This window comes from Muntiacus reevesi, chromosome 4 (assembly GCF_963930625.1).
Source record: "Muntiacus reevesi chromosome 4, mMunRee1.1, whole genome shotgun sequence".
Lineage (NCBI taxonomy): Eukaryota > Metazoa > Chordata > Mammalia > Artiodactyla > Cervidae > Muntiacus > Muntiacus reevesi.
Window position 1 is genome coordinate 111,459,054 of NC_089252.1, and position 13,808 is coordinate 111,472,861.

The 13,808-nt window shown below is 39.5% G+C and overlaps 1 protein-coding gene across 1 annotated transcript in view; it reads right to left on the minus strand.

Annotated features, from left to right (window-relative positions):
• Positions 1–13,808, minus strand: part of SACM1L (SAC1 like phosphatidylinositide phosphatase) — a 68,204-nt gene that overhangs the window by 7,782 nt on the left and 46,614 nt on the right. The window contains exons 8-13 of the mRNA XM_065933878.1: positions 11,864–11,949; positions 10,990–11,076; positions 10,428–10,496; positions 7,650–7,729; positions 4,686–4,784; positions 1,385–1,523 (exon numbers count right to left, since the gene is read on the minus strand). Of these exons, the coding sequence (XP_065789950.1) occupies positions 1,385–1,523; positions 4,686–4,784; positions 7,650–7,729; positions 10,428–10,496; positions 10,990–11,076; positions 11,864–11,949 (560 nt within the window). The remainder of the gene's footprint in view (positions 1–1,384; positions 1,524–4,685; positions 4,785–7,649; positions 7,730–10,427; positions 10,497–10,989; positions 11,077–11,863; positions 11,950–13,808) is intronic.

The window sequence follows — 13,808 nt, forward strand, 5'->3', positions numbered from 1 at the left end:
CTTCACTGCTCGCCTCCGATGACCCTTCCCTCACGCCCCCAGTGACCGGCCCTCTCTGGGAGGGGACAGGCACAGCTGGAGGCCCCCCGTCAGCAGGCCCTGAGGCTGGACAGGCTCCTGCCCGAAGGCTCTCTGCACGTTGCTGAGCTTTTATAGGACTGTTTTAGCATGTAAATTAGTTAAATGCAGATTACAGAACCTAGTCCAACAGATTTCTGTTAACCAGCCTTGGAAACAACCAGTCCCAATATGATTTCTACTGAAAACTATCCTCTGAAGTAAAGCCGTCAGACTGACAAGGACACAGCATCACACAAGCTGGAGTACTCAAAGGCGGTGGCCACGCCTTCGGCAAGACCACTGAGGATTTGGGAGGTGTTTTACTCCACAATTCTTCCCAGAGTCCCACAGAATTGCCATAAACAAAGATGAATGCTTACAAATAATTCAGGCAGGAAATCATTTGGGATGCATTTTGTTTGCTCCCTACAACCACCACCACCGAGGTCTGGAAATCTAGGCTGTATGTATTTTTACCTCCATATATAAACAAAAGAAACTATTTATACCTATTCTTCCTCAACAACACAGTCACACTGGTGCAGCTAAGCTGTGTCACGAAGTATTTACCCGGGTGTTAGCATCCCTTGCCAACAATAAAAGGGATGCAAACAAAAACAACCTAGAGGTACTACTCTGTACTGTCAGAAAAGAAAACCTTTCCAAATAAAAATACTTAATGCTAGCAAGATTCTTTTATTATTGCTGGCTAGTATTAGGGGTAAACTGGTGTAACCCTCTTGGAAAGTATGCATGCGTGCAAAGTCGCTTCAGGCATGTCAAACTCTTTGCAACCCTATGAACTGCAGTCCACCAGGCTCCTCTGTCCATGGGCTTCTCCAGGCAAGAATACTGGAGAGGGTTGCCATGCCCTCCTCCAGGGGATCTTCCAAACCCAGGGATCAAACCCACATCTCTCATGTCTCCTGCACTGGCAAACAGAGCCACCTGGGAAGCCCCTTGGAAAGCATAAATTCTCTTTAACCCAGTAGGAGTTAACGCAAAGGAAATAATTCAAGCTAATAATATTACACACAGGTGTATTCTCTACAATCTTATTTATAAGCCAAAAATGTAGGAACCTAAATGGCATACTGAATTACAGCACAACAATACAACTCTTAAAAAACTATAATGCTAAAGCAAAATAGCAAACTTTAAAACTGTATACACACACTGACCATGGTCATGCACAAACTACACCCATGGATGCCAAGACACAAAGCCACAAAGAGCTGGGTTAGGGCGGGGGCATATGAATGTGTTTTATTATTGGTTTTGAAAAATTCTTTACTTAATAGAAGAAAAAAAGCATGTGCAGCACCTGAAGCTGGGCCTGAAGTGAACGGCGAGCCAGCAGACTCTGGATCACGTTGGTTCTGTCCAGACAGTCCATGCAGTTGCTGCGGAATACGCCCTCCTGGTTACTCAGCACCAAGCCGGCTGGGTCCACTAGAAAATAACTAACACATATTTGTATAAACACTCTCATACCAAAGCCAGCCAAGCGGTCTTCCCAACCCAGGAATCGATCCCAGGTCTCTGCATTGCAGGCAGATTCTTTACCAGCTGAGCCACAAAGGAAGCCCAAGAATACTGGGGTGGGTAGCCTATCCCTTCTCCAGGGGATCTTCCCCACCCAGGAATTGAACCAGGGTCTGTTCCATTGCAGGTGGATTCTTCTCTGAGCTATCAGAGAAGCCCTCCCACTAAGGACAGCCCTCTTATAACACAGGTCTATGTCAGAAACATTATTAAAGCCGGTAAATTAAAGGACAGACTGGAAAGGTACAGTTCAGGTATATTTGATGACCAAAGACCAAGAGGAAGTTTGAACAGAACAGACAAGACAGACTCTATCTCAAAACAACTGTAGCATCAAGGTCACTTCACCCAACAGATGTGAAGGAGGAGTTGGGAGTACTGTAACAGATGCGATGGGCAACACCATGTCTCCCCAGGGCCAGAAGAGGGCTTCCTTTGACAGAGTGCATCTCTGGCCCCTTCCTCAGTCCCCTGCGCTGTATCAGAACTCCCTGAGTTGTTCATTAAAAATGAACATGCTTGACCTTCACTTTTAACAAACAATTCAGAAATAAACTGAATAAGATCTCTGAAGAAAGGATTGGATATTGTGCGTTAAAAACATTTTAAAATCCCTTCTTAAAATGGCTAACATATGCAAATAGTGCACAGTGTATAGAGTATAATAGGGTATTATTTGAAAAATCTGTTTTACTTTCTCTCCTGAACTACCCAGATGTCTGCACTGGAGCCAAACACAGTACCAGTTCCTGTGGTTCTGTCATTTTTAACAATCTGTTCAAATAATTCTATGAACCCCGTATTTGACAACATATAGTGTGGTGGTGAAGAGCACAGACTCTGCCAGCAAAGTTTGCTAGCCTTAGTTCCTAGGCAAGTTACTAGCTGTGTAATTTTAAGTAAATAACCTAATTTCTCAGAGCCTACATTTTCCCACCCACAAGCTGGAGACAGCAGCACCACCAACAGACTGCCCTACAGTTAAACGAGATCATGTATAACGCACATAGAGTGCTCGGCAGAGTGCGTGGGACAGAGAATACAACAAATACTAAACAGTATTAAATTAACCACAATTATCCCCTAAAATCAAAGAGTGAAGGGGAAATACAACAGATTCACCACAGGCTAAAAATCATGACCTTAAAAACAAGGGCTTAAGGGATTTCCCTGGCAGTCCAGTGGTTAAGATTTCATGTTTCCAATGCAGGGGACGCAGGTCAGGTCCCTGGTCAGGGAACTAAGATACCATATGTCAGGATGCCAAAAAACAAAAACAAAACCAAAAACTGGCTTAAAAGAATGTGTTTAGACTAAAGATATACAAGAGGTTCATTCCAAACCAGTGAGGTTCAATTAGAGTATGTATATACAGAGTGCATGTGAGTGTTGGCACCCCATTAGTACTTATAAAATAAATACTACATATTTTATAAATATTACTTCTTAAACTACGGAACAGGTCTAAGAGATAAGTATTATTATCTCCACTTTCCAGATGGAGAAATCAAGGCTTGCCCCTGTTCACACAGCTAATAAGAGGCAAACTGAGATTTCCAACCCTCTGGGTAGGGCCCCAAAGCCCAGATTCTTTCCACTTTCCCCTAAATCCCTGAGAACAAATATGCAGAGAGGTCTGAACATCACAGTTTCATGAAAGGGGTCTACTGTCCCTGTGGAACATGGTGACTGCAACGGACGCAGACTGTGGCGTCAAACTCTCCTTCTTACTTAACTCTTGTGGGGCTGTGATTAACAGGTGAACTCAAGGAAATATCCCCCCGACAAGGTTTCTCTTCACCCCGATAATGATATAGGTCAACCCCTCTACACTAGCTATGCTCAAAACAAACTTCATGGGGAAGGGGTGGAGGTGGGGGAAAAGCAGATTAAACTAACTGTGGCTGGGATTACGGGAGAAGGAAACGGCAACCCACTGCAGTGCGGGCCAACCCACCCCCACTCCAGGACTCCTGCCTGGAAAACCCCATGGATGGAGCAGCCTGGCATACTGCAGTCCATGGGGTCACAAAGAGGGAGACACAACTGAGCAACTTCACTTTCCTTTCATTACCAATATAGAGACTCTCAGAGATTTTAAAATACCATGAAACAAAAGGTGTAATTAAAGAGTAGGCAGAGGCAATTCTTGGAGAAGGGAATGGCAACCCACTCCACTATTCTTGCCTGGAGAATCCAATGGACAGAGGAGCCTGGTGGGCCACAGTCCATGGGGCTGCACAGAGTTGGACATGACTGAGTGATTAGCAGCAGCAGCAGGTATTACTTAATATGCATAAAAATATATTTTTCTTAAAGCTGAGCAAAAGACTATAGGAGAAGCTTTACTATGTTACCATGAAACTAAAATTAACACAGTACATTTGGCTTGCCAGGATTAGAACTACAAAGGCAAAAACAAAATGAGACTAGTTTCCAGATTCCTACTTCTGGCTCTAAAACAGGAAAAGACTAATATGCATAGATAGTAATCAATACCTTGACACACATAAGTACCATAAAGATATTTAGACCCTTCGGTCCATTATCCTACCCTGAAGAATTTAGCAACTGAACAGAAGTAAAAATATATTTATACCCAGTAATTCACTGAAGCACAGTCTTTCAGGGAAGGAAGAGAAAAGGAAATGAACCAGATGCCCAATGTGAAGAAGAGCACTTAGCTAACTGTGTTATGACACAATGGAATACAGCAAAGTCACTAAATGCTAACATTACAGAGTCTTGGTAGGTTAATGACAAAAAGTGATAACATATTTAGTGAAAAGAATTGAACATAAAATAGTAGCAAACTATCTTTAATTGTGTAAAAATCTGTAAATGTGTAGAATACATAAAAATATGAAAATACCTAGACTTGGGTCATTTTTAAGAATTTTAAAATACTTAAAAAAATCACCAAGCCTAATCTTTCAGAAAAAAAAACTAAAAATGAGAACAGACCAGTGCTATGAACCTAGTGAACTATATGTGTAGGTCTGCTAGATAATGCATAACATATGATTAATTTATGCACCTATCTCATCCCTCAATTTCCACAGAGAACTAGCAGAGCTTACCTTAATTCATCTTGCGTTTCTGCTACCTGATCCAATAAAATACTTAGCCGATCCCACCTCATATTTTTACATTCCTTATGGAAGTCAAAGGCAATGTACCTAACAAAACAAAAGACATTCAGAAAGTGACTGAAAATTAATCATTTTTTCTTTAATAATACCTTCATAAGCTGATCCTCCTCTCTAAATATATTTCACCTAGGAACATACATTCACTCTGGGTTTACCACTATATATACACACACAGAGGCATGCACAGATATGCTGACCTTCTCATGCTCATATCTACTGAAGGAAAAAAATACACACTTGTATCTTTACATGTTTTTCTAGAGGCCCTAAGATAGGAGTCAACAAGCCCAGCAAAAGGCTAGAGATGTGCACTCAGGCACAGCAATGAGGCATGTTAATATAAAGTAGCCTTGTCCAACTGAGTTATCCACTGTGTATTTATTCTCTACCCCTAGATGCCAAGAATAGGGTCCCTTTCTGATTTTCCAATCAATTAAGATATTCCAAATGGTCAAACTTGGTTCAGGCCAAGGAGGGCTGTACTGTGTTGGGTACTAGAGGCTGTGAGAAGAACAGAAACAGGATGGCCCCTACTCCGGTTGTGACTTGTTTATCCTGCCAAAATATTCACTTTACCACACATCACACACACATGTGGTAGAGAGAACTTTCTAGTCTGTCAATCTGTAATGGGTTGTTTTCAGTTATCTGATATTCAAGAGGCATAAATCTCAAAGCTGGAACACATCTAACAGTGAAGGTGTCCTCCTAGGAACTTGAAAATGCTGCCCCTTGAGGGGAGGAGAAAATCATTAATCAACTCCCGAAAGTCAAAAGAGGAAGAAGAAAGCAAAGAACCTGGGCACCAAGGTACCTGAAGATTCTCACACAAGCCACTTTCACCCAACTTCCTACTCAAGCATCAAGTCAAGTCATGGAGGAGGAGGACTAGAAGGACACTACACTCTCATCTACACAGCAAAATTCAGATTAGGCGCCTGCTCTCATGTGACCTCCTGGCTCCAATGGCTGAAGGGACAGGGTAGGACAATACAGGGTAGGCTTCCAGCAGGTCCAGAGAGCGGTTCTATCACCTCAGCGGTTATCTCAGGGCAGAAGAGGGGCCTTAGACACCAGCATAAAAACAGAGGTGAGCCAACCATGGGGCCTTGCTGTTGTTGAGTCACCTCCGACTCCTGCGACCCCAGGGACGGTAGCCCGCCAGGCTCCTCTGCCCATGGGGTTCTCCAAACTGGAGCGGGTTACCGTTTCCTTCTACAGAGGGGCCTTACACGTTAGCATAAAAATGGACGTTAGCCAACTGTGAGCTAGACTTTGGGCACACTGAGAGTGGGGGAAGCACTTTCAAAGGCAGCTCCACTAAAACTGGTGGCATCATATTTATTTTTGGAGAGCTCTGATCATGGCTATAGACTTGTCTGAAGAATTTAAGTGGCTCATTAGCACCTAAATGCATTTGGATTCTTCAACTTACATCCTTCTAAAATTATGTTTGTGTCTTCTCAGAGTATGTCTTACATCATTGTATTTTGCTAACAATAGCTTTAGGGTTTCACTTCTTAGCAGAAGGAGCCTTCCGAATGCACTGGAACACCAAAAGCACAACTTGACACTGACATATGCCTCCAGTTCTCAAAGTCAGCTTCTACTGCAAACCCTGAAGGCAAGATTGCCTACGGGAAACCCTCCGAAGCACAGAAAAGGTCTTAACCAGGGGTGTACCCAGCAACCGGGACATTAACTTTTGCTAGAATATATGATACATGCTGGGCTTTAAACCCACAGATTCTGATTTTTCAGGTCTTAGATATATTGAGTAATTCCTCTGAAGATTTTAAGGCACATCTTGGATAGGAATCACTTCTCTGATTCATGCAAAGTGTGTTTGGGCAGGTTCCACTGTGAGAAGGCAGAAATGTGCATGGAGCAGGGGTCTGAAAAATTTGCTAGAGGTTTTGAGTTGGACAAAACAAACTTAATTTCTTCCCCAAAGGTTCATTATGTCCTATTTTTGTTTATGTTTTAAAATTTTCTATAGCTTAAAAAAAATTGTTCCCAAATAACCCAGTACCATTTCTTTGAAAGCCTTCCCCACTGCCTGTGACCACTTCCTACCTGAGTACACCCCTACCTCCAACCCAGTTTCTGGATGCAGGACGCTCCAAATGGGCTGACTCATCACCCTGCACACGTCCACAGGGCAACTACTAATGTTTTAGGGTCCCTCTCTTTTCTGACAGAGCTACAGAGAATTTCTAACTATTGTCTGGTGACTTACAGGAGAGACAAGCTGCCGCTCCAGACAAGGCCACCACACAAGAGTAAACTGCTCCAGCTTGTGTGGGGTCAGGACCAGGCAGACGTGAGTAACTTAAAGACCCAAAGGCTGTGGCAACAAAAAGCCTCAGGTGAGGATTTTAACCACAATTCAAATTAAAAACTCAACTGTTAAATTATTCTGTACAAATGAGCTTATTTATGTAGAAAACCTTACGGCTACCAGGGGCTATGGGGTAGCGGGGGGTAAATTGGCAGATTGGGACTGATACACACACTACAATACAGAGAGATAAAGCCAGTAAGAACCTGCGGTGTAGCACAGGGGACCAAGGAACTCTGCTCAGGACTCTGTAATGGCCTATATGGGGAAAGAATCTTAAAAAAAAAGAGTGGATATATGTATAATTGATTCACCCTGCTACATACCTGAAACTAACACAACATTGTAAATCAACTATACTCCCAGGAAAAATTAAAAAAGAAGTTACCCTGCAACATGAATTTTTTATATCAGAGAAAATTTAAAGCAAACAAAATCACGCTTTGAAAACAACCAACTGAAATATGTCTAGAGAGAGATCTATGTACTTGCATCTACATGAAGTGCACATCTAACCTGAAAAGTCCGACAACAGATTTCTAGTGAGGTACCTGATCATTCCGTTCCCCAAGGAAGACACCATTGTGGCAAATGCCTGTTCAAGTGGCTTCTCTGAGCCCTTCTGATTTACCTGTAAAAAAATTAAAACCACCATAGTTTTAAGTTTAATTAAAAGGAGACAGTGACATCAGCAAAATGGCAGACTATGAAGCTTTAAGCTCTTATACCCTCACAAAAACATCGGAGAAAAGAGATGCTGTCTAAACCAAATTTGTAGGAACTTTGGAAAATAATCGAAGGTTTTTAGCAACCAAGCAGATGTCCAATCAAGATAAAGTCATCTTCAAAATTGGAGGACAATTTTGCAGCATTTTTCCTGCCCTTACCTTACCCTTTCTCCAGTGCAGTGACAACTTTAGCTTAAGCAGCAGCAACAGTTCTCAGTCCCTCTCCTCTAATTGGAGGGAGAAGACAAGAACTTATTTGCAAACTGTTGTGTATGTTTTGTTCTGATCTGAAGGAGTGACTCGGCGATCTCTGTCCTGTATAAACGTGAACACAGGCAGGGAAAGTGGTAAACACTGCTCATGTAAGCTGCAAGAGGACTACAAACCAACAGATGCCTAGGGCAAGATATTTCAGGTGGTGACATAAAAAAGACCATCTAAAGCCTGCAGAAGCAGCTGGGGTATTAATGATAACTCTTTGGGAAAATAGGATATTAAAAAACAGCCACATTCATGGAGGGTTTTAGAAAGTCATGTGCATACCCAAGCAAGATGCACGCTCTGAAAAATCCTAAAAAGACCTTAAGGCTTCACCTCAAGCTAATCCCTAGGTTCACAGCAAACCTAACTAAATACATGAAGGACTGCTCCACCACAGAACCAGTCAGCAGAAATTGGAAGACGGGTTTGTTCTCTTTTTTGGTTTTTCCTTTGTCTACTTCAGGTCCTGATACTCAAGGAAATTTTTACCACTGTTAGCTGAACACAAGTTAAAAGAATAGAGACTTCAGTGAGCATAAAGGAACAGTCTTTGCAAAAATAGTTTGGAAAAGTCTCAAAACAAATGAATTACTATAGCATTCAAAAATAAAAACAAAAATAAAAACAAAACAAAACAACAGGAAACCCCTAGGAAAGAAGAATCTGACTTTCTGAGTTACTGTATATGTACATCCAATGCCCTGTTTTCAATAACAACAAAATCATATGGTATACCAAAAAAAAAAAAAAAAAAGGAAGACAAGGCTTAGTTAATGAAAAAGGATAAATTGATAGAAATAGTCTCTATAGAAACCTTATTTATAAAGAACTTTCAAAATAACTGTCCTAAATATGCTCAGAGCTAAATGAAAACACAGACAAAGAAGTAAAGGAAATCAGGAAAACAGTATATATAAAAAAAATGAGAATATCAAAGAAACAGAAATTATTCTAAGGACCACACAGTAAGCCTGGAGTTGAGAAGTACAAAAGGGAAACTAAAAATTCACTAAAGGAGTTCAACAGCACATTTGAGCAGGAAGAAAAAAGAATCAGCAAACTTGAAGACAGAACAAATGAAACAATCAAGTTGAAGGAGCAGAAAGAAAAAAGAATCAGAAAACTGAACAGTCTAGGGGACTTGGGACACCACCGAGCATACAATATATTCATTATAGGAGGCCTAGAAAAAGAAGAGAAAGGGGCAGAGAGGTTATAAAGAGAGAAAATGGCAAAACAACCTCCCGAATATGATGACATATAGAGATCTTCAAATCCAAGAGGTATCCAATCACCAGATATGACAAATCCAAAGAAATTCACCTCAGACATTATAATCAAACTACTTAAAGACAAAGAGAGATCTTGAAAGTAGTGAGAGAGAAAGAACTCATCACATACAAGTGATTCTGAGTAGAATTATATGCCAATTTCTCTTCAGAAACCTTAGAGGCCAGACGGCCACAAGATGGTATATTTATGTACTGAAAGGAAAAACAAGGACTGTCAACCAAGAATTCTATATCTGGCAAAACTGTAATTCAAAAATGAGAAATTAAGATATTCTTAATTTTAAAAAAGCTGAGGGAACTGGTCACTCAGCTGGTAAAGAATCTGCCTGCAATGAAGGAAACCCTGGTTTGATTCCTGAGTCAGGAAGATCACCTGGAGAAAGGATAGGCTATCCACTCCAGTATTCTTGGGCTTCCTTGGTGGCTCAGACAGTAAAGAATCCATTTGCAATGTGGGATATCTGGGTTCGATCCCTGGGTTGGGAAGATCCCCTGGAGGAAGGCATGGCAAGCCACTCTCGTAATCTTGCCTGGGGAATCCCCGTGGACAGAGGAGCCTGGCGGGCTACAGTCCATGGGGTCACAAAGAGCTGGACATGACTGATCAACTAAGCACAGCAGACCTGCCCTACCAGAAACACTAGAGAGTCCTCAGTTTAAAATGAAAAGGCGCTACAAAGTAACTCAGAGCCACAAAAGAGAAACAGTCTGCTTAAGATAAGCAAGACACAAGGAATAAACATTATGCAATATAATGTAGATGAGGCACTTAGAACAGGCAAATCTACAGAGACAGAAGCAGAATAGTTACCTGGAGTTGAAGTGAGAGGGATAATAGAAGGTTACTATTTAAGGGATACTGAGTTTTTGTCTGGTATGATGAAAACTTCTGGAAATGGAGAGTGGTGATGGTTGTAGAACACTATAAAATAACTTAAGGCCACTGAACTGCACACTTAAAAATGGTTACAATGGTAAATTTTGTTATGTTAAAAAAAAAAAAGAGGCTAAGGTTTTATTCCCCAAGAAATATAAGAAAGACACATACCAGATTGATTATGACTTGTTTTCCATAAATAATTATTTGTGAATCAAAATGCCTTTGGAAACCGTCCATCTATAAAGAGGGGGGAAAAAAGTTACATACTTTACCAGATTACAAGAATACTTACAAGATGTTTAAAAGGATCTCCTTAAATGTCCTATCTCTATATTCAAGAGAATGACATTAAGCTGTCCTCTAGATATTCTTAATACCATGTAGTAAGTAGTAATTATAAGCCATTCTACTCTGAGCTACAATATTACTATTTTATTTCAGAGCTTAATCTCAAATAGAATACACTAAATATTTTGAACAGCATAAAGTTGCAAATCTCACTGAGATCTCTAAAATCAAAATTTACTGTGATGTTCAATTTGTTTTTCCACATTTTAATATGCCATCTATACAGTCTCTTGGTTTAGAGGTTCACTCTGTGCCAGAACCAAGGAGAAAGGCCTTAAAGACACTGAAGCCTGACTTATGAGGAATACATGCTCTATATGCAAATTATAATTCCAATAAGCTTCTATTCATAGTCAGTGAAAATAGCATGGAAGATACACACATGATTTGCTACTTTGTTGATCAGTGGCAATGGTTTGTACTTGAGGTTTGGTCTTTGAGACCAGTAAAGCGGTATTGATCCTCGAGTCTACAAAAAAAAAGAGAAGATATGTAAAAAGAAACATATACACACACACTTGTTTTTCTCAGCTTTCTGTCAGGGGTGTGTAAGTATCAATGACTAAAAAATAGAAAAATAAACATATAACCTACTAAGTATGAAATAAATTCATGTTTACCTGCTCCTAAAGTTGTATTTTGTGGGGAAACATTTAGAAAGGACTTTTTCTGATTTTTACATACATGTACTTGTGAACAGTTGGGCTTCTCCTAAATTCTAAAATAAATCAATTTATCTACAAGTAAAAATTACCAAGTTATGTCTGCTATATAATTTGGCATTATAATAAAACAAGAAAATTGCTTTATTCATTCTCAAAAGATTATCTTTATGAACTTAAAAATATTTTCAGCCATTAATGCTCTCGACCAACAAGTGATCCACTGCTCAGGTACTATGTCACAATGAGGTGCACGGCAGGTCACGTCAGGCATAAGCCAGCTGCCTGTCCTGTCCTCCCTGCCCTGAAGAAGCCTGACGGGTTAAGCATACACATGCGCCATTTCCACAACCCCTGCACCGCCTACCCTATCTCTTCTGTAGGGATTTAATTCAAGGGCCGGAAACAGAGGAAGCTGAGCGCCAGCCAGCTTAACGCAATATCCTTATTCTGGGTGAACTCTGTCCACATCATAGACTGCAATATTACTTTTAAAAAGAGAGAAAAGGAGATAAACTTCAACAACATAACAGGAAATCACAGGCCCAGCTGAGAAGACCAACTGGCTGGCTGCCTCACAGACGGGTAACTTGCCTGTACAAACGACGCCCTGCTCCCACTGTAGTGCACAATTTGTTCCGTTTCTACAAAGTTGGCTGCATGGCCTTCGGAATCAATTCCTGAATTGGAAAAAAAAAAAAATTAATTTATTACATAACAAAAACATAAGAAACTCGCTAATTCACTCTTAACTTGAAGAGAATTAAGTCAGTTCAAATTAGTGGAAAAGTACTTTCAAAACTAAATTTCAAACAAATGCAGAGTACTCCATCAGAAAGCTAACAGACGCTTGCTCATTTACATGGGCTTAAAGGCAGTATTAAGGACCTACTAATAAACAAATGATGTTGACTGCTATTTACTATATCAACTATTTATATATACACAATTCCCCTAAAAGTGTTTCTCAAACTTTGTACATACATCTTTTAAAGAAAAAACAAGTTTTCAAAAATCTCTGAGAATATATTATGACATAGTTCCCAGTTTGAAAAACACTATTTTGGAACCGTTAAATATAGTATTAAATGCGAATGTGGGCCATTTTGTTAATAGTTTTTGTTATAATGATGCAAGTAGCCCAGCAGATGCTGACAACTTTAACTATCAAAATGAAAGCACAAAAAAATTGTATATAATCCTACAATTTCTAGAACTCCATATATACACTCCAAAAAACTAATTTGAAAAGTACTGCTCTTATTTAGCCTTGATTTAGTTAGTTCTTTCAAACGTTTGAAGCATTACCTTCCTATCTTGTTTACATTATCTATTTTAACTAAGAAAAGTTTGCTAAAAATAGGCAAAGGCAATAAGCAAAGGCAATTAGTGCCTGACTCAAATTATCAGGAAAAAAAATAAAAAGTAGATTTTTAACAACCTCAAATACTTAACATCCTTTCTACCTGACATATTTCTAAAACACATAACACTGAGGTGTAACATATAATATCACTGTTTTTGTTAACATATTTACCAGAAGGGGAAAAAAATTATGAGTCAAATCAGCAATAAAATGCCTTTTCAATACCTTCTAAAACCACTTGTTGAAGCATGGGCTATACTTGGTTCTGCCCAGAATTTTCATTAAGGATAATATGTAGTTATTTTAAAAACTGAGATTGAGAATAAGAGTTAAGAGAGTGCTTATGTGTGAAAGAGAGGATCTTTAAGAAGGGATTTTCAATATATATTTAGTTTAAAAAAACCCAAGGTACAAGAAAATTACACAGTATACAACCACTGTCTACAAAAGGAGAACACACTTGCAGTAACATAAAATTATCTGAAAGATAACAAACTAACAACAGATCAGCTGGTCAGGGGTAAGATGCAGCAGATACAGTCAGAAAGGAGAAATATTTTTTAATTGCATATTTTTTTATATTTCTGACTGCATTGCAAATTTAAAGTTTTTAATTAAAAAATATGACTCCATCCAAGACAATCCAGATATAAAGGCATTGCTAACTTTAATCCTGGTTCTATAACCTTGGCCAGGTAACTCACTAAACGTCTTTCTTCCTCTGCTATGCTAAAGATTAATGAAATGACTTTTACGATCTCCTGACCCAAAACTTTCATGATTTACCATAGAGTAAATCCATAGAATTTTACTCTGATATACTTTAGCTTAAAAAAATAGATTCAGGGAAACTTCTCTTCATAATGACAGTAACTTTTAATACAGATTTTAATACCCTGGTTTAAGCAAATTAGCATGTTGCTAGTACAAAGTCTAAAGAATAAATGCTCGAATGTAAATCTTAAAAGCTGAAGGCACAAAGTCAAATGTCTAGCTTTATACATGCAAAGAAACCAAGAGCAATAAAAGAAAATACTTTCTGATATGGGTTTAGGTTACACTATAGTGATTTCAGCTATGCTTTCAGACATTCAGCAAATAACATGATCGGTCCCTCTTAAAGTCTTAAGCGGCAGTCTATAGTGTCTCATGAACAAGGCAATGAATGTCACT